At 39.6% G+C, this 25292-nt stretch overlaps 1 protein-coding gene across 2 annotated transcripts in view; it reads right to left on the reverse strand.

Moving 5' to 3' along the window:
• The window catches only part of LOC127001521 (putative leucine-rich repeat-containing protein DDB_G0290503), a 117285-nt gene extending 93500 nt beyond the window's left edge, over positions 1 to 23785 (reverse strand). Inside the window, exons 1-2 of one of the 2 annotated variants that reach the window (XM_050866132.1) lie at positions 22742 to 23785; positions 7840 to 7896 (exon numbers count right to left, since the gene is read on the reverse strand). In XM_050866132.1, the coding sequence (XP_050722089.1) occupies positions 7840 to 7881 (42 nt within the window). In that variant the 5' untranslated portion in view covers positions 7882 to 7896; positions 22742 to 23785. The remainder of the gene's footprint in view (positions 1 to 7839; positions 7897 to 22741) is intronic. The other variant, XM_050866133.1, reaches the window with a different exon arrangement.
• Between the last annotated feature and the right edge of the window lie 1507 nt (positions 23786 to 25292).

The following is a 25292-nucleotide window of genomic DNA, read 5'->3' on the forward strand; positions in this document are numbered from 1 at the left end:
AAGTATTTATTTCTCAGAAGGAATAGCGAAGTGGATGACGATGTATATAATAATGAGGTAGACGAGGAGGAGAAGAACTAGGAGGAAGAGAAGAAGGAATAGGAAGAATAGGAGGAGAAGGAGAAGAGAACGGAAGAAGTACGATAGCGATGATGGAGTTATGAAAAAAAAATAAGTAAACAGACATAACTAAGAAAGCAAGAAAGATAATTGAACGAGAGACATTGAAAGAGAGATAGAAGAAAATCAACAGTAGATGATGATGTATTTAATGACGACGATCCGATGATGGAGTTAATGAGGAAAAGAAAAGAAAGGGAGAAGGAAAAAAGATGGCAAAAACACGACTAAGAATGCGTGAAAGAGATGATGATTGAGAGAAAGAAATAGAGGAAGAGAGATAAAAGAAAATAAGCAAGCAGAGAATAATAAAAGAAGGATATATGATAGCAAAAACACAACTGAGAAAGAAGAAATAAATAAGATGGAAAGCATAAATAAGAAAGAAGAAATAAATAAGAAAAAGCGACAACTAATAAAGCGAGAAAAAAACTTATAATTGAAAGAAAGAAATAAGGGAAAAGAGATAAAAGAAGATAAATAAAAAAAGAAAGAAGGAAAGAAAAAAAAGATAAAGAAAACACAACTAAGAAAAGGAGAAATATATAATGACGAAGAAAACGAAACATATTATAAGAGAGACAAAAGAAAATAAATAAACCAAGAAATAAAGAATGAAAAACCGATGTATTGAAAGACAGAAAAAAAAGGTGACGAGGATCCGAGGCACGCTTGGGGGAATACCTGAGGTCACCTGTGCATCACCTGTGTAACATCGGCACGCCAGGTGATTGCAGGTGAGACCGCTCCCACGCTCTGCCCCCATTCTGAACGCCCGCGAGTCCCTTCCTTTAATTCTCTCTCTCTCTCTCTCTCTCTCTCTCTCTCTCTCTCTCTCTCGATTTCCTCCGCTTTTCTTTTCTTCCAGTTTTCTCTATCTTGCGCTTCTGTTTTTTTTCTTAATATCGTAGAAATCTTCCTTTTTCTTGCTTGTTTTTAGTTTTCTTTTTTTTTGTCATTACTTCTTTTTTGTATTCTTTTTCTTGTTTTCGTGTTTTTTCCCTCAGTTTATTTTTTCTTCTTTTTCCTCATTTATCTTCTTTTTTTCCTTTTTCCCTCTTCTTTTTCCTTTCTTTTTCCTTCTTTTTTTCTTTTTCTTCTTGTTCTCCTCCTCCTCTTCCTCTTCCTCTTCCTCCTCCTCCTCATATCCTTCTCTCTCTGCCCCCTCTTCCACATCGTATTTCTTTCTCCTCTTTCTTATGCCTTAAAAAATCCATTCAAGATTCCCCTGCTTTTTCCTTAACTTTTTCTAATCTTTCTGTTCCTTAATACCTAATATATGCTCTCTGTTTTTTTCTCGTTTTCTTTTTTTCCTTTCACGTGTGCTCTTCTCAGCTAATTTTCACATTTTTATTAACTTTATTTTTCCAGTCCCTGTTTCGTCCTTCTTCTCTCTTTCCCTCTCCATATTTCGACTGCATATTTATTTTGCTGCAACATGACACTGCACTTACATCATGCTCATACTGAAGAAAAAAGTGTGTGTTTGTATGTGTCTCTGTGTTTATGTGTGAGTGTGTTTGTCTGTCCTACCTGCTTAAATGACCTTTTTTTTTTACAACGAAGGACACGGCTCAAGGGCAAAAAAAAAACAATAATAAAAAAGCCCACTAATCGCTGCTCCCATAAAAGAATCAGAAGAGGTGGCCAAAAGCAAGGTCAGATTCGTGAGGAGAGGTGTCCTGATAATGACCTTTTTTTTTTTTTTTTACAACAAAGGACACGGCTCAAGGGCAACAAAAAGAGTACAAAAAAAACCCGCTACTCGCCGCTCCCACAAAAGTAAAGAGTAACCAAAAGACTGCTTGTTTATTCGTCTGTCTGCATGCATGTCTGTCTCTATGTCTGTCTGTTTGTCTGGGAGAGCGAGGGAATGTTTACCTTAGTTTTCATGTACTCACTGGAATTTTCCAGAACCGTGTGAGTGAGCATTCGTGTCCGTGAAGCAAAGTCTGTGTACACACGAATATTTGTGACACGCATACCACACATTCACACTCACACTCACACACACACACACACACACACATCACCATTGCGCACTACATCATTTATACCGTGAAAGCAGTTGCAATAATCACCATCACTATCATCATCTTTGTCACCATTATCGTCGCCGACACTATCATATTTCATCTCTTCTGCAACACGACAACAACGACAGCCGGAGGAGGGAGGGAGGAAGGAAGGTGACGTAAGAGATATTGCAACATGAACTCTGCCTCCTGTTCCTCTTCTTCTTCTTCTTCTTCTTCCTCCTCCTTTTTCTTCTCCTTCCTTTCTTCCTTCTTCTCGTTCTCTTCCTAGTGCTTCTTGCTTTTCTTCTCATTTTTCTATTCTTACTATCTCTCCTCGTCCTCCTTTCTTTCTTCCTCCTTCTCTTTCTCTCCCTATTGCTTATTGCTTTTCTTCTCATTCTTCTATTCTTCCTATTTCTCCTCTCCTCCTCTTTCTCCTTCTCTTCCTCTTTCTCTTCCTCCTCCTTACTAACTTTTTGTCCTCCACCATAACCTCTCTTGACCCTCTTCTCCTCCTCCGCCTCTTCCATCGGTTTCTCACGCATAAAACTATAAATCCTGGATAGTATTTCAGTCAGTAAGTCTTTTTTTTAGAGGGGGAATGCGCTATTTCATTCTTCCCTCATTTGTCTTTTCTCTCTACAAACCACAAGTCCTTTTTTCTTTCACCGATCGCTTGTTTCTTTCCTCCTCTCAAATTGCGTCTATTACTTTTCTCTACCTGGCATTACCTCTCCCTTTACCTCACTTTGGCCCTTTCCTTCACCTTTCAGCTGCTGTAATGGCACGGACAGGCGCTATATAGTGATCGTTCATCTCAATAACTCGCAAGAATAATGTATTGATCCCCGTCTTGCCGGAGACATTGGCTCAGGACGTGATGGATCGCCGAACATTCAACGGCAAACAGTCTTATCTAAGGCGTCTTTTGGGAGGAGAATACAGTCATTGAGTACCTGGGCGTGAATCGACATTCTATCATATTTTTGGAACAGGATGTCTGCCTCGGCTGGAATGTTTCATGGCAGCGGTTATGTTGCTATTGTTGGTTGTGGTGGTGGTAACGGTAGTGGTGGTGGTAGTAGAAGTGATGATGTAACCTGGTGTTCTATTTTGCTGGCGAAATAAGGAAGAAAAAGAAATTGAAATGCACTTGTCACTTCTATTTGGCTTCGAACGAGTGTGTGATGGTGGTGGTGGTGGAAATAGATGTGATGATGCAGCCTGGCGTTCTATTTTGCTGGCGAAATAGGGAAGAAAAATAAATGAAAATGCACTTGTCACTCCTATTTGGTTTCGAACGAGTGTGTGATGGTGGTGGTGGTGATGGTAACTGATGCAATGATGTAACCTGGCGTTCTAGTATTGCTGGCGAATGACAATGAAATAAAACAAAACGAAAATACATTGGCCACTCTACTGGTCAAAGAACCGAAGTGGTGGTGTTGGTTTCGAGTGTGTGTGTGTGTGTGTGTGTGTGTGTGTGTGTGTGTGTGTGTGTGTGTGTGTGTGTGTGTGTGTGTGTGTGTGTGTGTGTGTGTGTGTGTGTGTGTGTGTGTGTGTGTGTGTGTGTGTGTGTGTGTGTGTGAGACCGAGTTCGCTTGTGAGTGAATGAATAAGTGAGTTAGTGTGGGCTGTTGTAAGAGCCTGTGAATGCTTGCAGGTACCAGACTGAGTGAGGGAGTGAGTGGCGGAGTGGAGAGCTGAGTGGATGACTGAACGACTGTTGTAATCAAATAAGCTTGCTAGTGGTGGAGGATAAAAGGTTCCGTCGCTCTCTGTCTCGGCTTTCAGTTAATTAAAATTCTCTGGGAGGTCTAGGAAGTGTGTGCTCTAATTATTCTTGGAAGAACTCCTGGAAAATTACCTTTCTAATATAGGTGAGTACACTTTTTGGCATGTATAAACTGCATTAATAAGGTAACTGTTGTTGTTGTTGAATATTCATTGTTTTAACGAAGAAAGGCGTGAGTAAATCAGTGACGAAAGATACAGATGAAGGCAATGTACACGAACCATGAAGCTAATAATATGTAAAAGGGAAAAATAAACACGCAATTTCCTTCTCTAAAACGCTCAACTTTAACCATGTGAATGCGCCTCCCTACTCGTGAAATAGTAAAACGCGGCATGATTTCCCCGTAGACATTATCACACGCGACGCACGCACACCCACCCACACGCACACCCAACCACCCACACACATACCCTGTCCCCTCACACACATCATATACAACGTTGCCAGGTTGTCGTACTCAGCAGCTTATATTTCCCGACTTCCTACCCCCAAACCGTCTTCTGGGTTCCAATAACGAAACTAATTTAAAGTTATCGTTAAAAGAGTTAGATTCTGATGTTTCTTGGCAATAGTTAGGCGTCAGAAACCGGTGAATACTATGCTCTGAGTACGATAATCTGACAACGGTGATCATATACATTATACACTATCAACTATCTTGCACCACAGGCAGTAAATAGTCATAAAGAAATAAAAATAAAAAGCCCGACGCAAAATTTCTGCATAGTAAAGTTATTTGACAGAAAAAAAATATTAAACCTGACACGCCGAGTCTTGCGTTTCAGGTCACGAAGTCGCCGAAGTGACAAGTGGAGTGTGGAAAGGAAGGTGAGACAGTCGAGGCACGCCGCAAGATACCACCTGATGAAGCCTAATTAGAGAGTGTTAATCCACTTAGCCAGGGAATCAGGACTTCTCAGGGGACGGAAGGAGAGGCGAAGCTAGGCGGTCTTACTTGAGGCAACGATCACTAGTCGAGTACTGAAGGGACTCTAACCTGTGTCTGTGGTGGTTAGGGAACGTGTCGTATACAAAGGGAGAGAGGGGGAAGGTGTACGGTATGGAGGGTGGAGGAAATTGTGTGGCGGTTCAGGGAATTAGTTCGCTTCACCTGCATTAATGAAGAGCAATGAGAAAATTATGTGAGGGGCTGTGGAGGGTAACATACAGTACACAGTAAGTAGCACACACACACACACACACACACACACATACACACACACACACACACACACAGTATCATGCGTATTTGGTAGGGAGTAACCTTGATAATGTAGTAACACACACACACACACACACACACACACACACACACACACACACACACACACACACACACACTCACACACACAAACAAACAAACAAACACACACACACACGCATATTTGGTAGATAGTAACCTTGAACTTGAAGTGATCTTGGATTGGGAAATTTTACTTGAGCTTAATTTTAAGTAAGACTGGTTTCAAATCTCAACAGGTGTGATATGAAGGTGAGGATTGTACCCGAAGTAATTGTGACAGATTTTTTTTATAACACAGGAAGTGGGGCTCCTGACGAACGCGGGGATGGTGCCGATGATGGTGATGGGCATAGTGGTGGTGGTGGTGGTGGTGGCTGTGGTGATGGTGGTGATGTTGGTGGTGATGGTCGGTTACAGAATAAAAACAAGCAAACTACACGAGTTCTTCACAACTATAGACTAAGAATAACAAGAAATACATTTAGATATCCTCATAATACAGAAAATAAGACGTGAATATCAAGTAATGTTTTCTAGTAAAAAAAAGCGAGAGTTAGAAAAAAAAAACTAAAGAAAAAGAAGGAAATGAGGAGGACTTTTCACGCTCTTTGACAGGAAACATTTAGCAAAACTTTTCTCGTCAGCAAAAGGATCAAAAGACACGAATTTCACTCACTAGTCTCGGGCGATTGAAAAGGATCAACAAGCGTGGGCTCACTGATGTACGAGTATATAGAACCCACGTTTGATCTTTTCTCTACAAAGCTTGAGCTCGACTCCACCCATTGGTCGTGCGATGCTTTGAGGCTCCGCTGCTGATGTGACGGTGCGTAACATTGCAACATGAATCTTTTAAGTCAACAATACACAGTCAATTTTAGTTCTTGTGTATCTGTACCACATGAGGCAGCATATTGGTCATCACAATTTCAGAACCATTGATCGGAAAGCCCCCAATGATTTTACAGCTCTGTGGTCTTATAGCGCCGAAAATATCTAAGTGTATGATCTATTGCAGCGATGCACTCGGCGTTGTAATGGATGTGGACAATGTGGGTCACGGGAATCGATGCATACTAACTATTGATCTGCATTAAAAAAGTATAATATATTTTCAGTAAAGCATAAGAAAAAAACCTAATTATTTTTCACGTGGATAATGCCCCCATTGGTATTGAGAAAAAGTAATTATGTTATATTAGCAATGATAAATGGAAAATTAATCGTATATATACTATTTATGTTAAACGTATTGCAAATGAGGATACTACTACTACTACTACTACTACTACTACTACTACTACTACTACTACTACTACTACTACTACTACTACTACTACTACTACTACTACTACTACTACTACTACTACTTCTACTACTACTACTAATAATAATAATAAAACAACATTTCAACACTTCGTTCCTAAGGTCACGAGTCTTACATTCTCTCTCGTCTCACTTGAACAAAAAGCGACACCGGCTTAGCATGTGACATTCTGCAACACTGCGCCCACTCGCCTCCACTCCAGCCGCTCACAAACGCTTACACCCTCCGGCAAGAGTTCCTCCACCCACTGATACTTCACCCCAGCGGCAGGAGAAGCAGTATAAGCAACAGCAGGATAAACAGAGGCACCAGAAGCAACAGCTGTCTTAGAAGCATTCAGCTGCAGGGCACGTGAAGTCTTTGAAGGAATTTACGACAGTGAAGAAGATAAAAGAAAATGTTAGTGAAGAAGAAAAGAAACAACATCAGGAGGTAAAACAACAGGAAAACATCAGGAAAAGCATGAAGAAGTAGAAGAGGTTACAGAGCAAGAGTAAGCAAGTGGAAAAGGAATGAAAAAGAGAAAAGAAGAGGAAAGAAATAAGAAAGTAAAAAAGGGGTCTGAAAAGAGAAAAAAAACGAAACAAATATGAAAGTGAAAATAGAAGAGACTGAGAGAGAGTTATGAAGACGAAGCGAACAAGAAAGTGAAAAAGAAGAGACTGAAAAGAGAAAAGAAAACGAAACAAATATGAAAGTGAAGACAGAAGAGAGAAAGGAGGAAAAGAAGACGAAACAAATAAGCAAGTGGAAAAAAGAAGAGAATGAAAAAGAGAAGAGAAAACGAGACCAAATCCAGTACTCACCCCTGAAAAAGAAGAGACTGAGAAAGTGAAGAAAGAAGAGAGAAAGGAGGAAAAGAAGACGAAACAAATAAGCAAGTGGAAAAAAGAAGAGAATGAAACAGAGAAGAGAAAACGAGACTAAATCCAGTACTCACCCCTGAAAAAGAGACTGAGAAAGTGAAGACAGAAGAGAGAAAGGAGGAAAAGAAGACGAACCAAATAAGCAAGTGGAAAAAAAAGAGAATGAAAAAGAGAAGAGAAAACGAGACCAAATCCAGAACTCACCCCTGAAAAAGAGACTGAGAAAGTGAAGAAAGAAGAGAGAAAAGGAGGAAAAGAAGACGAAACAAATAAGCAAGTGGAAAAAAGAAGAGAATGAAAAAGAGAAGAGAAAACGAGACCAAATCCAGAACTCACCCCTGAAAAAGAGACTGAGAAAGTGAAGAAAGAAGAGAGAAAGGGGGAAAAGAAGACGAAACAAATAAGCAAGTGGAAAAAAGAAGAGAATGAAAAAGAGAAGAGAAAACGAGACTAAATCCAGCACTCACCCCTTGGTTAGGATTTCCATCAGTGCTGACTCCGCAACCCATGTTCAGCAACGCATCCTGCCGAGTGAGAGAGAGAGAGAAAGTTAGACAAAGTATACTGCACATTTAGTCTTTATCACGTGTTCCTATATTGCTTTAGAGTCAGATGAATGGCATATAATAAAGATATAACTAAGCGTATTCTGTTAGACAATGGTACAGATCTGCGTGACGATAGACAAAGTATACTGCACATTTAGTCTTTATCACGTGTTCCTATATTGCTTTAGAGACAGATGAATGGCATATAATAAAGATATAACTAAGCGTATACTGTAAATCGAGAGACTATTGGAAGTTAGACAATGGGAACAAGACTCCGTGACAATAGACAACTTATAATTCACATTCATTCTATATTACGTGTTCCTGTAGTGCCTCAGAGACAGACGAAAAGCATATAATAAAGATGAAAGCAATCGTATACCGTAGAACGAAGGAATATTTGAGTGATGCAACCATATGTAGTAGTAATTAAAATAACCCGTGTAATTAAACGACAGATGAGGAAAAAAACAAAATATTAACGGAGACAAGATACCTGTAAGAAGGGAGGAAACTTAAAACAATTCCCCCGAACACCATAAGTAACAAAGACAGAACACTCGTATCTCCATTACTAATCCCTTCTCTTTAGTATCGAAATAACAAACATTAAACCAAAGACGCCTCAAAACAATAACAAGTTAGCAATTCCAAAACCAAACACACAAGAGCAATAACCAAAGGGACACACACGGCACTCCCACATCCAAATAAATCACGTGTGTCTAATTAGTGATGGACAGGTGAGTGAATTCCGTCCCCCAGGTGTGCAAAGGTGAGGTGGTGAAGTCTCGTCCTGATTGCGCCTTGATTAAACTCCACCTGTGCCTGACGATAATCAAGTCAACCGTAAATACAAAGGGAAGGGAAAGGAAGGAAGGGAAAGAAGACGGAAGAGACAAAACAAAGATAATGATGATGGAGCGAGCGTGAAACGGAGAAGAAAGAGTTGTGTTAATTTTGGCGTGAAAATGGAAAGGAAAAATAAACGAGGGTGGAAGGAAAGAGGATGTGGAATAAGATGAGGATGATGATGAAAACGAGGAGGAGGAAGATGAGGAGGAAGAGTTGGATGAAAAGGTGGGGGAGGAGGAGGAGGAGGAGGAGGAGGAGGAATTAGTTGAAAAGGAGAAGGATAAAAAAGGAGAGGAGAAAAACAAGGTGGAGAGAGCGGTGCCATGTATTTTTAGAGCTAGTTTGCGTTTTAATGATAATAATGAGATGGAGAAGAATACAGACAGACAGACAAACACCTACACAGACATGAATAATTAGTCATATATACATTCATACATACATACAGACAGACAGACAGACAGACAGACAAACAGATAGAGACAGACAGAGAGACGAGCAGACAGACAGACAGACAGACAGACAAACAGACAGACAGACATAGACAAATAGAAAAAAAAAACAGGCAAAAATAAGGAAAAATGTGTTATTTAGAATGCTGGGAAAAAATATATATTTGAAACGGCTACCATTATTCTCTCTCTCTCTCTCTCTCTCTCTCTCTCTCTCTCTCTCTCTCTCTCTCTCTCTCTCTCTCTCTCTCTCTCTCTCGTACTCTACAAAGGGAGGGACTTAATTGGACAATATTGGTGGTGGAGGAGTGGTTTACGCCCGAGAGAGAGAGAGAGAGAGAAATTGGAGTCATGAGAAACACTAAGTACTGTCTCTCTCTCTCTCTCTCTCTCTCTCTCTCTTATCCTCTATTTCTCCATCTAACTGCTTTTCATCACCTATTTTTTTTATCCCTACTCCTTTCTCTTTTCCTTCTTCCTCCTTCGTTGCAACACGCCTTTTCATATTCCCCACTTTCCTTTTCCTTTCCCTTCCATTCTCTCCTTACCTTTTCCTTCCTTCCATCCTTACTTGCTTTCCTTAACTCATCCAATGCATTTCTTTCCTTCTTCCTCAATTTCTTCATTAGTCTTCAATCTCCATCTCTCTTCCTCACCATTTAATACTAACTTCTCTCCTATCTCACCTTTATTATCTATTTTCACTCTTCCTTATGTTCTTCTCTAGTCCTTCATCTCATCTTCTCTCCTTCTCCTCTGTTATTAATCTTTTTTGTTATTTCACTCTTCTTATCTTCTATCTACCTCACCTTTTATCACTATCTTGTAATGTATTTTTGTGGACAGTAAAATATCTATCTACAAATTTATCTATTTATCTATCTGTTTATCTATTTATCTATCTACATTCTTTTCCCCCTTCCTTTAATCTCTCCCTCTTCCTCTCATTTCTCTTGTCTTTTTAAATGTATCTCTATTCTTCTTTATTCCTTCTCTTGACTCCTTTTCTTTCCTCATCTTTCTTTTTTCCTTTTCAGTGTATTTCTATTCTCTTTCCCCCCTTTCCTGTAACCTCTCCCTCTTCCTCTCCTTTCTCTTGCCGTTTTCTTTCCTGCTCTCGTGACGCAAAATAGCTGTGACGCACTTAGTAATGTAATTAGTGACGCACGTGTCAGTGTCTGTGTGTGTCTGTGTCAGTGTGTGTGTGTGTGTGTGTGTGTGTGTGTGTGTGTGTGTGTTTCTCAGTGCTGTGTCGGTGTGGGGATGCATGACTTCAGAACCACAGCATGCTATCAAATAAAAAAATAAAAAAGGCTTGATACAATACTTTTGAATTAGAAGAGAGAGAAAAAAAAATTGCAATAAACCGCTGAGGCTGTCTAAATAAATCAGAAAGGGGAAGTAAAGGGAAGGGCAGTTCTTATTTTATTTTAGGGGTTGAATAAATCGGGTAAGAATTTTAAACACAGGAATAAGGAGAAAAAAACTGAAAATAAAGAAAAAAAACATACACAGCCATTGAGATATAAACAAAAACACCAAGAATATATTATGAAAAAAGGAAAACTTGTACCGCGGAAAGAAGGAAAACTATGAAAAGCGGTTCTTGTAAAGTTATAAACCAGAAAAGAAATTAGAAAAGGAGACGAAAGGGAAGGGAATGAGAGAGCAACGTCCTTCAGAGAGAAATTCGTGGTATGTTTAAGAGGGAAAAAGGAAAACAATGAAGGCAGAGAAAGAGGAGAAGGCCAAGGAGAGGAGATACCTGAGGCTGGAAGAGGAGGAGGAGGAGGAGGAGGACGAGAACGATGACAGCGAGGGTGAGGAGGAGGAAGAGAATGAGGAGGGTGAGGATTAGGAGGATGAGGACGAGGACGAGGCGGAAGAGGAGGAGACGGAGAGAAGAGAACATGGAGGAGGAGGAAAAGGACTAAAAATGGAAATGAAAAATAAAGAGCGACAGGAATAATATGAAACAAGTACGGAATGAGGTAAACGTATATATAAAACAAAAGAAATGTCAGTTATCTAAGAGAGAAAAATACTGGCAGACAGACAGACAGACGTAAACAGAAAGACTTCACACTCCAGACAAAGAATGCAGCATGAGGAAAAAAACGAAGAGGAAAACAACCAAAAAGGAAAATAACCACTATCGTAGAAAGATGAAAGCTGCAAGACAATATAAAAAAATGGGAAAAACTGAACAGCTGAAAGAAGGAAGGAAAAAAGAATGCGATGTGGTTCTTGTGACGTTGTGGACAAGAAAAGAATATGATAAAGAGACGAGAGGGAAGTTATAGTCTATTAAAACACATAATGGAATAAGATGATAAAAAAAAACACCAATTGTAGATAGAAAGAAAAAGACTTAACTATCACCACCACCACCATCACCACTAAAGAGCTCCACCACAATCACGACTACCAGCTCAACCAATATTACCCACACCACAAGCACTTCTCCCACCACCACCACCAAACGTACCCCCACCACAACAACCACTACCAACACCACCGCTATCACCCCTACCATCATCACCACCAACACGATCACAACTAAACGCCCATCCACAACAACCACTACCAACACCACCACAATTACCCCTACCATCACAGCCACCACCATCATCACCACTATACAACTCCACCACAATCACAACTATCAACACCACAACTGCTACTCTCACCACCACCACCACTACCACCACCTCCTACCTCCTCCCACAGGTAATACAAGCGGGCAGTAACGTTAAGCAAGAGGAATGTGAGCGCGGGAGAACGCGGGCGGAGGCGAGGCGCGGAAATTAAAGAAAAAGAACAAAGAGAAACTGGAATGGGACGGACGTGGTACAAAATTTTCCTGTTTTTTTTTATTCTAAGTTTCAAGATTATGATTTATGTGTTTATGAATTTGGAGTGTTTTTTTATATATATTTTTTTATGCCTTACTATTGCGATTCTTTACATAATTGGTCGAGTGTATTCCCGTAGCTCCGTTCTAAATAATACTTGTAATATACGGAGGAGAAGAAAAAGGAAGGAAAAGAGGAAAATAAAATACGAAAATAAAAAGAGAATAGAAAAGAAAAAGAGATAAAAGAAAAGAGGAAAAGAGAGGAGGAAGGTAAGAAAATGGAAAATACAAAAAATAAAAGGAGTAAAGAAAAGGAAGAGAGAAAAAATGAAAAAATGAAAAGAAAGGAGAAAGATAAGAAAATGGAAAATACGAAAATAAAAAGAGAAAAGAGAAGGAAAAGAGAAAAAGAAGAGGAAAAGAAAGGAGAAAGGTAAGAAAATGAAAAATACAAAAAATAAAAAGAGAAAAAGAAAGGAAAAGAGAAAAAAAGAGAGAGAAGAAGAGGTGAAAAACCGAGAAATCCAGGCAATATGATTATAAACTTTCCTAACAAGCGTATCCCGGGCGACTTCTCATTTTTCACTCACTATCCAACTTATTTCCTACCAATCTTACTCTATAAATACCAACGTCAGAGAAGGTCAGCTTGCCTCCCTCTCCCTTATCTCTCCCGTGTCTCTCTCCCTGTCTACCTGTCTATCAAATATACCTCCAAATCTGTCCTCTATCATAACTCCATTCACTGTATTAATCTGTCCATTTTTTCAGCTTAAAACTCAATCAAGGAGTGTCGAAACGAGATATATAAAGGGAGAAAAGTGATGGAGATTGAAGTACAGAGCAGGGAAGGAGAGGAAGACTGAATGTAGAGGTGGAGAGATGGCCTGAGGGAGGATGAGGGAAATACATATGTCAGATGACGGTGTGCTTGGCCGGGCTGGGTGAAGGAGAGCTATCAGAGACGTCGCTTCCATATATAAAAGGAAAATGGGTATAGGTAAAAAAGCATGAATGAGTAGAAATAAGGAAATATGTATAGAAAAATGAAGCGTGACCATAGAGAAATGAGGAAAGGTGTATAGAGAGAGAAGGACGAACATAGAGAAATGAGAATATATGTATAGAAAATGAAGGAAGAACATAGAGATGGGAAAGATGTATAGTTAAAAAAGCAAGTACAAATAGAAATGAGAAAATATGTATAGAAAAAGAAGCAAGAACACAGAGAAATGAAGAATGATGTATAGAAAAAGGAGAAAGAACTGAGAAACGGGAAAAGATGGATATAAAAAGGACAAAGAACAGAGAGAAATGAGAAAAAGAAGGATAGAAAAAGGACAAAGAACACAGATAAATGAGAAAAAATGGATATAAAAAGGACAAAGAACACAGAGAAATGAGAAAACATGGATGAAGAAAGAAGCCAAAGATAGAACATAGAAGATAGAAGAAAGAAGAAGATATATGTTATTACTCATCTACCTTTATCTATCTTTTTTTTATCTATTTCCACCACCGAAGCGACTGTCTGAACCCGATCTCTATAATCATATGAAGCCACGACTAAACATTTCAGTATCATGCAAGTGAAAAAGAATCGAGACTCATTACATTATACCAAGAGCGATCAGGAAACACCGAGTCTCATCACTCTTTGTTCTGGGCTGAAAATCTGTGCGGGTCCGTCTGTCTGTCTGTCTGTCTATCTGTCTATCTGTCTGTCTGTCTGTCTGTCTGTCTATCTTTCTGTTATTCTTTCCGCATCCTTCATTGTCTTCTCCTCTGTGTGTGTGTGTGTGTGTGTGTGTGTGTGTGTGTGTGTGTGTGTGTGTGTGTGTGTGTGTGTGTGTGAGTGTGTTTGAACATATTTGCGGTTCTGCATGCAAACCGTGTGAATATCATGTGTGTGTGTGTGTGTGTGTGTGTGTATACATGCACTTTTTCTCTCCTGTTCATTGACCTCTCTCTCTCTCTCTCTCTCTCTCTCTCTCTCTCTCTCTCTCTCTCTCTCTCTCTCTCTCTCACACACACACACAAAAAAAAAAAAAAAAAAAACAGTTCCGCTGTATAAGGGACTGAATGGGAAGTTAAACTCGAAGCACTAAATAAAACAAATAATAGACCGAAACGAAACTAAAGAAAACGAAACGAATAAAAACTTCCTCTCCTTCCCTTTGCGAAACTCTGCCACATAGCAAACACAGGAATGAAGGGAACGAAGCACTCTGGAATGAAACGGTCCACACACACACACACACACACACACACACACACACACACACACACACACACACACGTTAAGAAACAAATGTGGGAATTAAAAGAATGTGAAATAGGTGTAGAGGAAGGACATAAAGGTGTAATTAGGTCACTAGAATGAGCGGAGAAAGAAAGAAAGAAAGGAAGGAAGCAAGGAAGCAAAGAATAAACAAAAGAAAGAGGAGGAGGAGGAGGAATGCAAGATGAAGGGAATTACAAGAAACGGTGAAGGATGAATGAATGAAGGAAGGAAGGAAGGGACAGAAGAAAATATTCGACTCAAGGAAGGAAGAAAGGAAGATGTAACAGAAGGAAGGAAGAAGGGAATGAGAGAATGCAAGATCGATTGAAAGACGGAAAACAACAATGAAAGAAAGAAATTTTAGAGGAAGGTAAAAGAGGAAGGATAAGAGAAGAGGGAGGAGACAGAAAACCGAGAGAGAGAAAGAGATAGAGATAGAGAGAAAATAGGAAAATAGAGAAAGATAAAAAAAGAAGTAAAACAGAGAACTAGACATAGAGAAAAGAGAAAGAAAGAAAGAAAACGAAGGAAAAGAAAAAGAAAGAGAGAAAGAGAAAAAAAAGGGAAACAGGAAAAAAAGAAAGGAAAAAAAAGAAAGAAAAAAGAAAAGGAAAAGAGAGAGAGAGAGAGAGAGAGAGAGAGAGAGAGAGCAAGAGGAGACATACCCAGCCAAAATGGAACAAATTGGACCAATACTCGGAAGCGGGACATCTAATCCTGATGGAGTGTCCGCGACGATACAGAACACAACCAATTTCTATCCAGTTCTTGCCTTCCCTCGCCCTTTTCTTTTCCCCTTTATCCTTATTCCTATCCTTATTCTTATCCTTTTATCGTTATTCTTATTCCCCCTGTTTATTTATCTCTTGTTTATACATTTTTTTCATCTTTTCAAAAACCAACCCGATTTTTAGACGTTTTTTGACACCCCCTTCCCTCGTCTTTTCTTTTCCCCTTGTCTTTTTTTTTTGTATTCCTTTCTGTCCATATCTTTTACCCATACGTTTCTCTTATCAACTTCTCACAAAACACACAAACAATTTCTATCTATCATTTCATAAGATATGTTTTTTTATTTTTTTATATATACCTCACACTGAACACAACCGCCCAATTTCGACTCCCAGCTCTTGCCTTCCCCTTCCCGGCCTTTCCCCTTCCCCCTATTCTCTCTATTTCTTTCCATTTATAACTTTTTTCCATACGTTTTATTTTCTATCAACCTTCCACAAAACAAACTCAATTTTTATCCCCCTTCTCCTTATCCTTTTATACTCCTCTCTATTCATCTTTTTTATTCATCTTGTTTTACGTTCTCTTTTATCAACTTTACATAACGCACACCAAATATATGTCCAGTTCTTGCCTCCCCTACCCGCCCTTTCCTCTCCCTAATCCTTACTCTTTGCTCTTTTCTATTTATATATTTTTTCCTATACGTTATTTTCCCAACTTCTGACAAAACACAACCAGCCAATTTTTATCCCCTTCTCGCCCTCCCACTCGCCCTTTCTTTCCCCTCATCTTTGCTTTTCTTTATTTCAACCTTTCTTTTTATCCGGTATCTCACAAAGTACACCCAATTGCTATCGACATCTTCCCCATCCACCCCAACCATATTCTTCCCTTTCTTTTTTTTTATTTCCTCCTGTAATGTTTTTTTTTCTGATACGTTTTTTCCTCTATCAGCACACCTTCTCACCCCTTCTCTACTCTTTCCTCCCTGACTCCTTTCCCTTATTCTATCTTCACATCCTTTCACTCCTCAACCCCTTCCTCCCTCCCTTCTTCGTTCCCTTCCCTTCTACCCTTTATCCACCCTTCCCTAGCTCAGTTCACTCCTCCACCTTCTTCTTCCTCTCTTCTTGCACTCTTTCCTCACTCCTTTCCTTATCCTTTTCACCATTCCTTCCTCTACCCTTTCCTTCCTCTCTTCTTCGTTCCCTTTCCTTCTCCCTTTCATCCACCCTTCCCTCAGGTCATTCCATCACCCTTTTCTTCCTCTCTTCCTTTCCTTATCATTTCCATCCTTAATTCCTCTATCCTTTCCTTCCTCCCATCTTCTTTCCCTTTCCTTCTCCCTTTCATCCACCCTTCCCTCAGTCAGTTCCTCCAACCTTCCTCCCTGCACCCTTTCTTCCCTCCTTCCTTACCCTTTCACCTAATTTTTGTATCCAGTTCTCGCCCGTCCACCCAAACTACTTCCTTCCCTTCAGTTTTCTTTTTATTTACTCCAGTTTATTTATTTTTTATTCCAATACGTTTTTCTTTTATCTGTCAGCTTACAAAACGCATCACCTGTTCTCCCCTTCTCTTTATATTTATTCCTATCTACTATTTTTACCCGATACCCTTTTTTTTATCAGCGTAAAAAAACTAACTCGATATCTATTCAGTTTTCTCCTCGCCCTCTCCACCTCCCTCTTCACTCTCATATATATTCTTTTTTTTCTTTTTCTTATTCCAATACGTTCCCTTAAGCACCTTTCTCCCTCTTCCCTGTTCTCTGTCTCTGTCTCCTCTTTCTCTCTCTCTCTCCTCTTATCTCTTTATCTCTTTCCGATTTTTCTGTTATTTTTTTTACTCGGTTCTTTCCTTAACTCCTTTCTTTTTTTTTTATAAGTTTTCCGATACTTGTTGCAGCCTTTCATATCCCTTCATTCGTTCTTCCCTTCTATTTTCTTCCTTTCATCTTCCTATCAATATATCCATTTTCGATTTCTCTTTTTCTTTCACTCAGTTCTCGTTCCTCTGTCCCATCTTTTCTTTCTATTCTCCCTTTTATTATTTTTTTTCCGATATCTGTTGCAGCATTTCCTATCCACTCACTGCTCTTCCATCTACTCTCCCATTCCCTTCATTTCTTAGCTTTATTCCTGTTCTCCATTCCTCTATTTCCGACTTCTCCCTTTTTTTCTTATTCAGTTCTAGTTTCTCTATCCCATTGTTTATTTTTCTAACTCCTTTTTTTTCCGATATCTGTTCCAGCACTTCATATCCACTCACTGTTCCTCCATCCACGCGTCCATTCCTTCCATTTCTTCGCCTTATTCTTCTCCCCATTTATCCATTTCCCCGACTTCTCCTTTTTTCTTATTCATATCAATTGCTGTTCCTCATTCCATCCTCTCTCTCCTTCCATTTCTTCGCCTTATTCTTCCTCTCCATTTATCCATATCCCCGACTTCTCCTTTTTTCTTATTCATATCAATTGCTGTTCCTCAATCCATCCTCTCATTCCTTCCGTTTCTTCGCCTTATTTTTCCTCTCCATTTATCCATATCCACGACTTCTCCTTTTTTTCTTATCCACCTCTTCGTTCCCTCACTGACACCATTTTTTTCTGGTATCTCGCTCTCTGACACGTTTTTTTTGGTAGACTTTTTCATCCTGTAGCTCTCCCTAGCGCCCACCTGTCCCGAGTCTTTCCTTGTTCACGCTTTATGGAATATCTACATTTGACGTTTCCTATTACTCATTCATCCGCTCGGTTGTCCTGACGTCCCTCCGCGCCTCCCCTCGCCTTACATATTTTAGAGTATATATCGATTTTTCTGACCTTTCTACTTTCTTTTTCATCCGCTTAACCGCCCACACACACACGACCTCCTTCCTCCGTTCCTCGTTCCCTTCCCTTCTTTCCTTCCTTCAACCTTCCCCCAGTCAGTCCTTTCCTTCACTTTTACATATTTTAAAGTATATATCGATTTTTCTGACCTTTCTACTTTCTTTTTCATCCTCTTAACCGCCCACACACACACGACCTCCTGCCTCCGTTTTTCGTTCCCTTCCCTTCTTTCCTTCATTCAACCTTTCCTCCGTCAGTCCATTCCTCCACTCTTTTCTTTCTCTCTTCCTCTACTCTCTCCTCCCTCCTTTCCTTATCCTTATTTCTCTTTACTTTTACTTATTCTTGATTGTAATTACCTTTTTATTATTTCTTTTACTTCTCATCTACTTCACCACCCACATACTCCGTCCTCCCCCTCCCTAAGTCATGGATTCTTCCTTTTAATGGCTTAATTTTTTTTACTTATCATCCCTTTGACCGAACACAAACTCTCCTCCTCCTCCTTTTTTAGCCACATATTCTTACTTCTAATTTCGTTCTTCCTTTCCTCCCTCCTTTCTTTATTTAACTTTACTTCCTTTATTTACTGTTTATTTATTTATTTATTCTCTCTCTCTCTCTCTCTCTCTCTCTCTCTCACCTTTATTTTCTTTGATCCAGTTTTTGTCATGTCAGAATTTTTTTTACCCTTCTCATCCGTATTTCCGCCCACCGCCCGCGCGCTATCTCTCTCCCTCTCCTCTGTTCACTCTTCCAATATATTTTTTTTTCCATTTTTTTGTCGTTTTTGGTTGTTTTTCTAGATTCGTTTTTCTTTCTTTCTTTTTTTCTCTCGTCGGTCTTGTCCGCAAACTCTCCCTCGCTCATCCGTCAATTCCGTTTATTTATTATTATTTTTTTTTTTTGCTTTTTCTGTTCTCATTTTTACACTTTCATATTCTTATTCATATTCTTTTTCCGTCTTTCTTTCTTTCTCTCTATTTTTCTTTCTACCTTTCTTTTTCTTTCGTTTTCTTTCTTTTCACTATCTCTCTCTCTCTCTCTCTCTCTCTCTCTCTCTCTCTCTCTCTCTCTCTCTCTCCAGTTCTCGCCTACCTCCTCTCAATCATGTTTTTTTCTTTCTTTTTTGTTGTCAGTCATACATTTTTTTTTTAATCCATTCACATCCCTTACTCTTTTTCTGTATATATTTTATCCTTTCATCATTTATTCCGTTCCTTTTTTATTTTATTTTTGTTACGTTTTGCAATTTCCACCTGTGTTCTCTCTCTCTCTCTCTCTCTCTCTCTCTCTCTCTCTCTCTCTCTCTTTTATTTTTTGATCGCTCGTCCACACACTCCAATCCATTCAGCTTTTTTTTTTTTTTTACTTTTCTCTTACGCTTTATTTTTTCTCCTCTTATGTTTTTTTTTTAATGTATTGGTTTCTCTTTTTATTATTGTGTTCGTTTAGTTCTTCTTCTCCTTTTTAACTACTTACTTAATCACCCAATTCTTAACCATTCCTTCCCCTATTGCGTTCATTTGGTTTTCTTTATTATTCCAAGTTTTTTTTATTTATCTATTCCTCAGTTTTTTTTCTTTTCTGAACACTCTTTTTTTTCTTTTTCTCTCGTCTCCTGATTTGTTTTACACTTTTCTCTCATTCTTTATTTTTCTCCTCTTCTGTTTTTTCATTATATTGGTTTCTTTCTATATTATTGGGTTCTCTTTCTTCTTTTTTACTGCTCTCTTGTCTGCCACTCAATCACCCATTTCTTAACCATTCCTTCTCCTATTGCGTTTATTTGATTTTCTTTATTATTCCAAGTTTTGTTTTTCATTTATCTATTCTTTAGTTTTTTTTCGGGATATCTCTTTTTTCTCTTTTTCTCTCGTCGTTTTTATATGCCATTTAAATTATAGACAACTTTGTTTTATCTTTTTTTCTGAATTCTCTCTTTTTCTTCTTCTGTCTCGTTTCCTATTTTTTTCTATCATAATATTACAACGTTTTCATTTGTCATTTTTATTTTTATCTAGTTTTCAGGCGCCATTTTTTATTAGACAACTTTATTTAATCTTCTTTTTCGGAATTCTCTTTTTTTTCTTTTTTCTCCTTTCCTACTTCTTTCCTATCATAATATTTCAACGTTTTCATATGTCATTTTTATTTTTATCTTGTCTTTTTCAGGTGCCATTTTTATTACAGACAACTTTATTTTATCTTTTTTTTCTGAATTCTCTCATTTTTCTCTTCTCTCTCTTTTTTTTGCTTTTTTTTCCAATCATCATAATATTTTGACGTTTTCATATGCCGCATTTATTATCGACATTTTCTTCTTGCCTATACTTTCTTCCTTCATTTCATTTCCGTCTTATTTACAATCTTACTTCCTCCTCCTGATTTCTCTTATTTATTCTTTTCTCTCCTTTTGTGATTTTCGAAATATTAAAATGTTTTCATATACAATTTTTCTTATAAGAGTTATTTTATGGCTTTTTTTCTTTCTTCATTTAAATTCCGCCTTATACACAACCTTACTTCATCCTTCTGAATTCTCTTATTTTATTCTTTTCTCTACTTTTCTGATTTTTTTCCTTTATCTTAATATTTTTTGACGATTCCATATAACATTTTCATTATAGGTATTTTCTTTTTGCTGTAACTTTCTCCCTCCATTTCATTTCCGTCTTATTTACATCATTACTTTCTCTTCCTATTTTCGCTTCCATTTCCATCCCTTCCCCTTCGTTATTTTTTATTCTTACAATTCGCCCCATGTTTTTTTTTCCTTTCTTCTCTCATCTGTTTTCCATATTTACTCTTTTAGTACACATTTTCTTTTCTCCACCCCTTCCTTTCTACCTTTTTTCCTCTTTTCTTAACATTTTTCTCTTATTTTATTTCTTCGTGCAATATCGACACGTACATTTTATTTTCGCGTAAATGATTCTGTCACATTTTTTTCTTCGATAAGACATATTTTTCTTCCTTATATATCAGTGACAGCCTTTCGCTTCTTACAAACTCACTCTATCTATCTATTTATCTCTCTATCTCTCTCTATCTGTCTCTGTCTCTATTATTTTCTATATTTCTTCTTTTCCTTCTACTTTTTCTTTCCTCTCTCTCTCTCTCTCTCTCTCTCTCTCTCTCTCTCTCTCTCTCTCTCTCTCTCTCTCTCTCTCTCTCTCAAGGCATTCACATTTTTCTACAGTTATAAACACAAACACACACAAACACATTCACACAGACACAAACAAACACACAAACAGGCCCTTCACGCGTTACAAATGGTCAAAGAAAGGAGGCTTCAGATTTATTGGCTCATATTTCCCTTCCCGCGAAAACATATTCCTCCTTCGATGACATTATACCAAGCGCGAGGATTTTTTCACAAGTGTTTTCGCCTTTCAATAGAGCCTTCCATTATTGTGTGAGTGTGTATGTAATGGGTTTGTCGATATTGTATTTGCTTGATTTCTCTATTATATTCTGTTTCATTGTATTATTTCTATTATTATTATTCCTGAATTTGGCTATTTTTATCGCATTCCTCGCCCCTAGAGATGAAGGCGGTAATGTTTTGGTCCTTGTCTGCTGTCTGTTTGTCTGTCGATCTTTCTGTCTGTTTATGTCTGTCCGTCATCACATTATTTCGTATTTGCGGCTTACTGCTTACTTATTTACTACCGTTTTTTTATCTCCTGCATTTGCCTTTTCTTTTTTTCTAATTAGTGCTGTAAACTCTTCGGCTGGCTACTTATCTTCTTAAATCTCTTGAGAATGATCCTGGCTCGATATCTTCCTCCTAAGCGTACAATCTGTGACCAGTCTGTCTTTATGTCGGGTTTAAAAGTTATGTCTGTATTTCATTTTTGTGTATTATTCTAGTAGGCTTCTTTCTTCCATATTTTGATGCTAAAGTCTACTCCTAATAAATGGTGATGAGACTACTTACAATTATAAAAATTAAGAAATTTTCATATATCAGTTTTCGACTTTCTGGGGGGAGGGAAAAGAATGAAGAGCGAAATAATGCCTAAATATCATGTTCAGGTAAAGAAGGAAGACAAAACTAGTTATGAAATATATAGAAGCCAGTTCAATATTGCAGCGGTGAGAATATGTGAGAATGAAAATGTTTAAATGACTGCCTCACATAATAATATTTTTAATTATTAACCCAAGGGTATAAAATATCTACACACACACACACACACACACACACACACACACACACTGCGCGCCCACACACAGCCATAAGCTAATGAAAAAAACATTTCGCGTAGTCAAGGTAATTAACTATAGTTCGTATTTTCATATTTCCACCCCGCGTTCCCTTCATTTAGTCGCGGCCTGTTATGGTATTCCAGGAAAGGTTGGTGCTCTTGTTATCATTATTTTCATTATTTATTTTGGCATTAATTCTACCGGTTTTATTATCATTATTATTATTATTATTATTATTATTATTATTATTATTATTATTATTATTATTATTATTATTATTATTATTATTATTGTTGTTGTTATTGTTACTACTACTACTACTACTACTACTACTACTACAACTAACTACTACAACTAACTACTACTACTACTACTACTACTACTATTAATAACAACAACAACAACAACAACAATAATAATAAAAATAAAAATAAGAAGAGAAACACCAAGACCAAGAAGAACAAGAAGAAAAAAAAACAGGAAGCAAAACACACACAATGCAAATGAAGGAAGAAATAAATAAGAATATGATGAAAAGAAGGAAGGACAGGAGCAGCCATAATAACAAACTCAGAGAGCCTCACCTTCCCACAGACGCAGCAGCAGCAGGCCGCCCACACGCCCCGCAGGAGGAGGAGGAGGAGGGAAGGAGGAGGATGGAGGGGAAGAAGTAAGAGGTGCTCGAGGGAAAGTAAGAGAGGAAGCGAGGGAGAGCTTTACGATACACTGAAGGAAGATGTAGAGACGAGAACGAGGAGGAGGGAGAAGGGAAAGAAGGAAGAGGAGGAGGAGGGAAGGATGAGGAGAAGGAGGGAGAGTCAGAGGAGTCCCCGGGGTGCCGCGCGGCCTCGAGGGGGGTCTTCACAGCTTGGCCTTGCTGGGTTACGCGCGCTGACCAAAATTTCTGGTCTCGTGGCGGCGGCGAAGTGGAGCGAGGAACGTCACCAGGTTGAGACGCGTCCTTGGTCCCTATGCGTCCTTGTGTTCGTATCTCGTGGTTGGCAAATACGGAGATGATCACCAAGCTCTTATTCTCTTCTTAGTACCCCCGCCGTGATGTCCTGATGTCCTTTAGTACTCTGTTTCAGCTTCTTGGGGACGTCTTTCTGGGTGGTTGGCGGGTCTCAAACGTATTAGGTGTCTTGAAGCACTCTTATTTCTCTCTTCCTGTACTTCGGTGTCTTTCAAGAGCGTCGTAAGGCTCTATTAGTGTCCTCTTGGGGTCCTGTCTGTGTTCTCTTAGCTTCGTTGTGGGTAGAAAGGCGAAGAGCAGGAAATATCTCAGTTCACCTTTAAATCTTTCCTTCAGAGTCTGGGTTTCCGTCAAGGGGGTCAACTGGTGCCCTTGAAGTGTTTCCTTGGGCTTCTTTTACCACTGTAGCGTTCAGAGAGAGATGTAGAAGTACGTGACGGCTTCCTGCACTATTAAATCCTTCTTTCTGGGTCGCGGGGTCACCTAGTGGGCCGATCGTCGCCTCAGTAGTGCTCTTCCGGGGTAGTGTCTGTGCTCCGAAGTTCCCGGCGTGTCCCTCACCACCTGGCTGGCCTCTCCCGGCGACCCGACTGACTGCCTTCCGATAGTCGAGTGAAGGGCAGACAGTATGAATGTGTGTGTGTGTGTGTGTGTGTGTGTGTGTGTGTGTGTGTGTGTGTGTGTTCTCCCTTACCCTCCCTCCCTCCCTTATTTCTCCCTTACTCTTCCTACTCTCGATCCCCCTTCCCTTTCTCTCCCTTACCTCCGCCTTATACAGTACATGCTTACTCGCCCTCCTTCTCCCCCTCCTCCTCCTCCACTTCCTTCCCTTCTTCTTCTTCTTCTTCCACCTCCTCCTCTTCCTCCTCCTCCTTTATCAATACGTTCCTCCCCCCCATAAATGTTTTCTTCCGTGTACTTCTACCTCCTCCTCCTCCTCCTCCTCCTCTTCCTCCGCCTGCCTTTTTTCCGCCTACCTCCCTACCCCTTTGTTACTTCCTCCTCTGTCTCCCTCCTCCTCCTCCTCCTCCTCCTCCTCCCCCCTTTTCCCCTTCTCACTTTCCCCCAATATCGTATACTCCCCTTCTACGTGTCTTCTTCTTCCTCCTCCTCCTCCTCTTTTATATTCTCATTGTGTTTAATCTCCTCTTTTAAGATCTCACTTTATTACCTCTTCATAAAACACACACACACACACACACACACACACACACACACACACACACACACACGCACACATCACCTTCTCTTTCTTTACCTTACTTTTCGCTCCTAATTATAAGCAAACTCTTCCTTTCCTAACATATTCATTTCTTTCTTTCTTTTACGCCTTTTTCTCACCTCCTTATCTCATCACACCTCTTCGATCAATCACCCTCACATACTCCCTCACATACACCCTCTCCTTCTCCTCCTCCTCCTCCTCCTTCTCCTCTTCAGCTAACGTCAAATTTAGCGGAGTAAGAGAAGGGCGGAATAAGAGGGCGGAAAATTTATTCTGGTATTATCCTCACGAGATCCACGTGGAACTGAAAATCCGGCCGTCACTGAAGACATATCACCTGTCGCTTGCTTAATCCACAGGTAAGACGTGGGTTTAAGCTTACCTGAAAAGACTGACGTGAAGTGGCAATATGACAGAACAGGTGAGGGTGGTGGTGGTGGATGGGGGGCTTGATATGCGTGTGTGCTGAGTGTGTGTGTGTGTGTGTGTGTGTGTGTGTGGTTGGGGGAGTTCGATCTATGGAGGTGAAAGGAGTAGGTGAATGTGGATGGAGTGAGTGGTTGTAGGGTGTCAAAGTGTGTGTGTATGTGTGGTTGGGTGGAGGGAAAGGTGGAGGAGCTGAATAGGTGGAGTTGTCGATGTGGTGGTGTTAGTGGAGGTGACGGTGGTGGTGGTGGTGGTTAGGGGGGGGGGTTGTTGGGGGGGAATGCTATGTATGTGGAGTGAGAAGGGGGAGGGAAGAGGACCAGAGGAGGAAGAGGAGGAGAAGGAGGAGGAGGAGGAGGAAGAGGAGGAGAAGGAGGAGTGGCTTGTTATTGGCGAACTTGTGGAAGGTTAAGGGGTGTGGGGAGAGGAATAAGAGGAGGAGGAGGAGGAGGAGGAGGAGGAGGACGAGGAGGACAAGGAGGAGGAGGAGGAGGAGGAGGAGGGGGAATCT

This window comes from Eriocheir sinensis, chromosome 21 (assembly GCF_024679095.1).
Source record: "Eriocheir sinensis breed Jianghai 21 chromosome 21, ASM2467909v1, whole genome shotgun sequence".
Lineage (NCBI taxonomy): Eukaryota > Metazoa > Arthropoda > Malacostraca > Decapoda > Varunidae > Eriocheir > Eriocheir sinensis.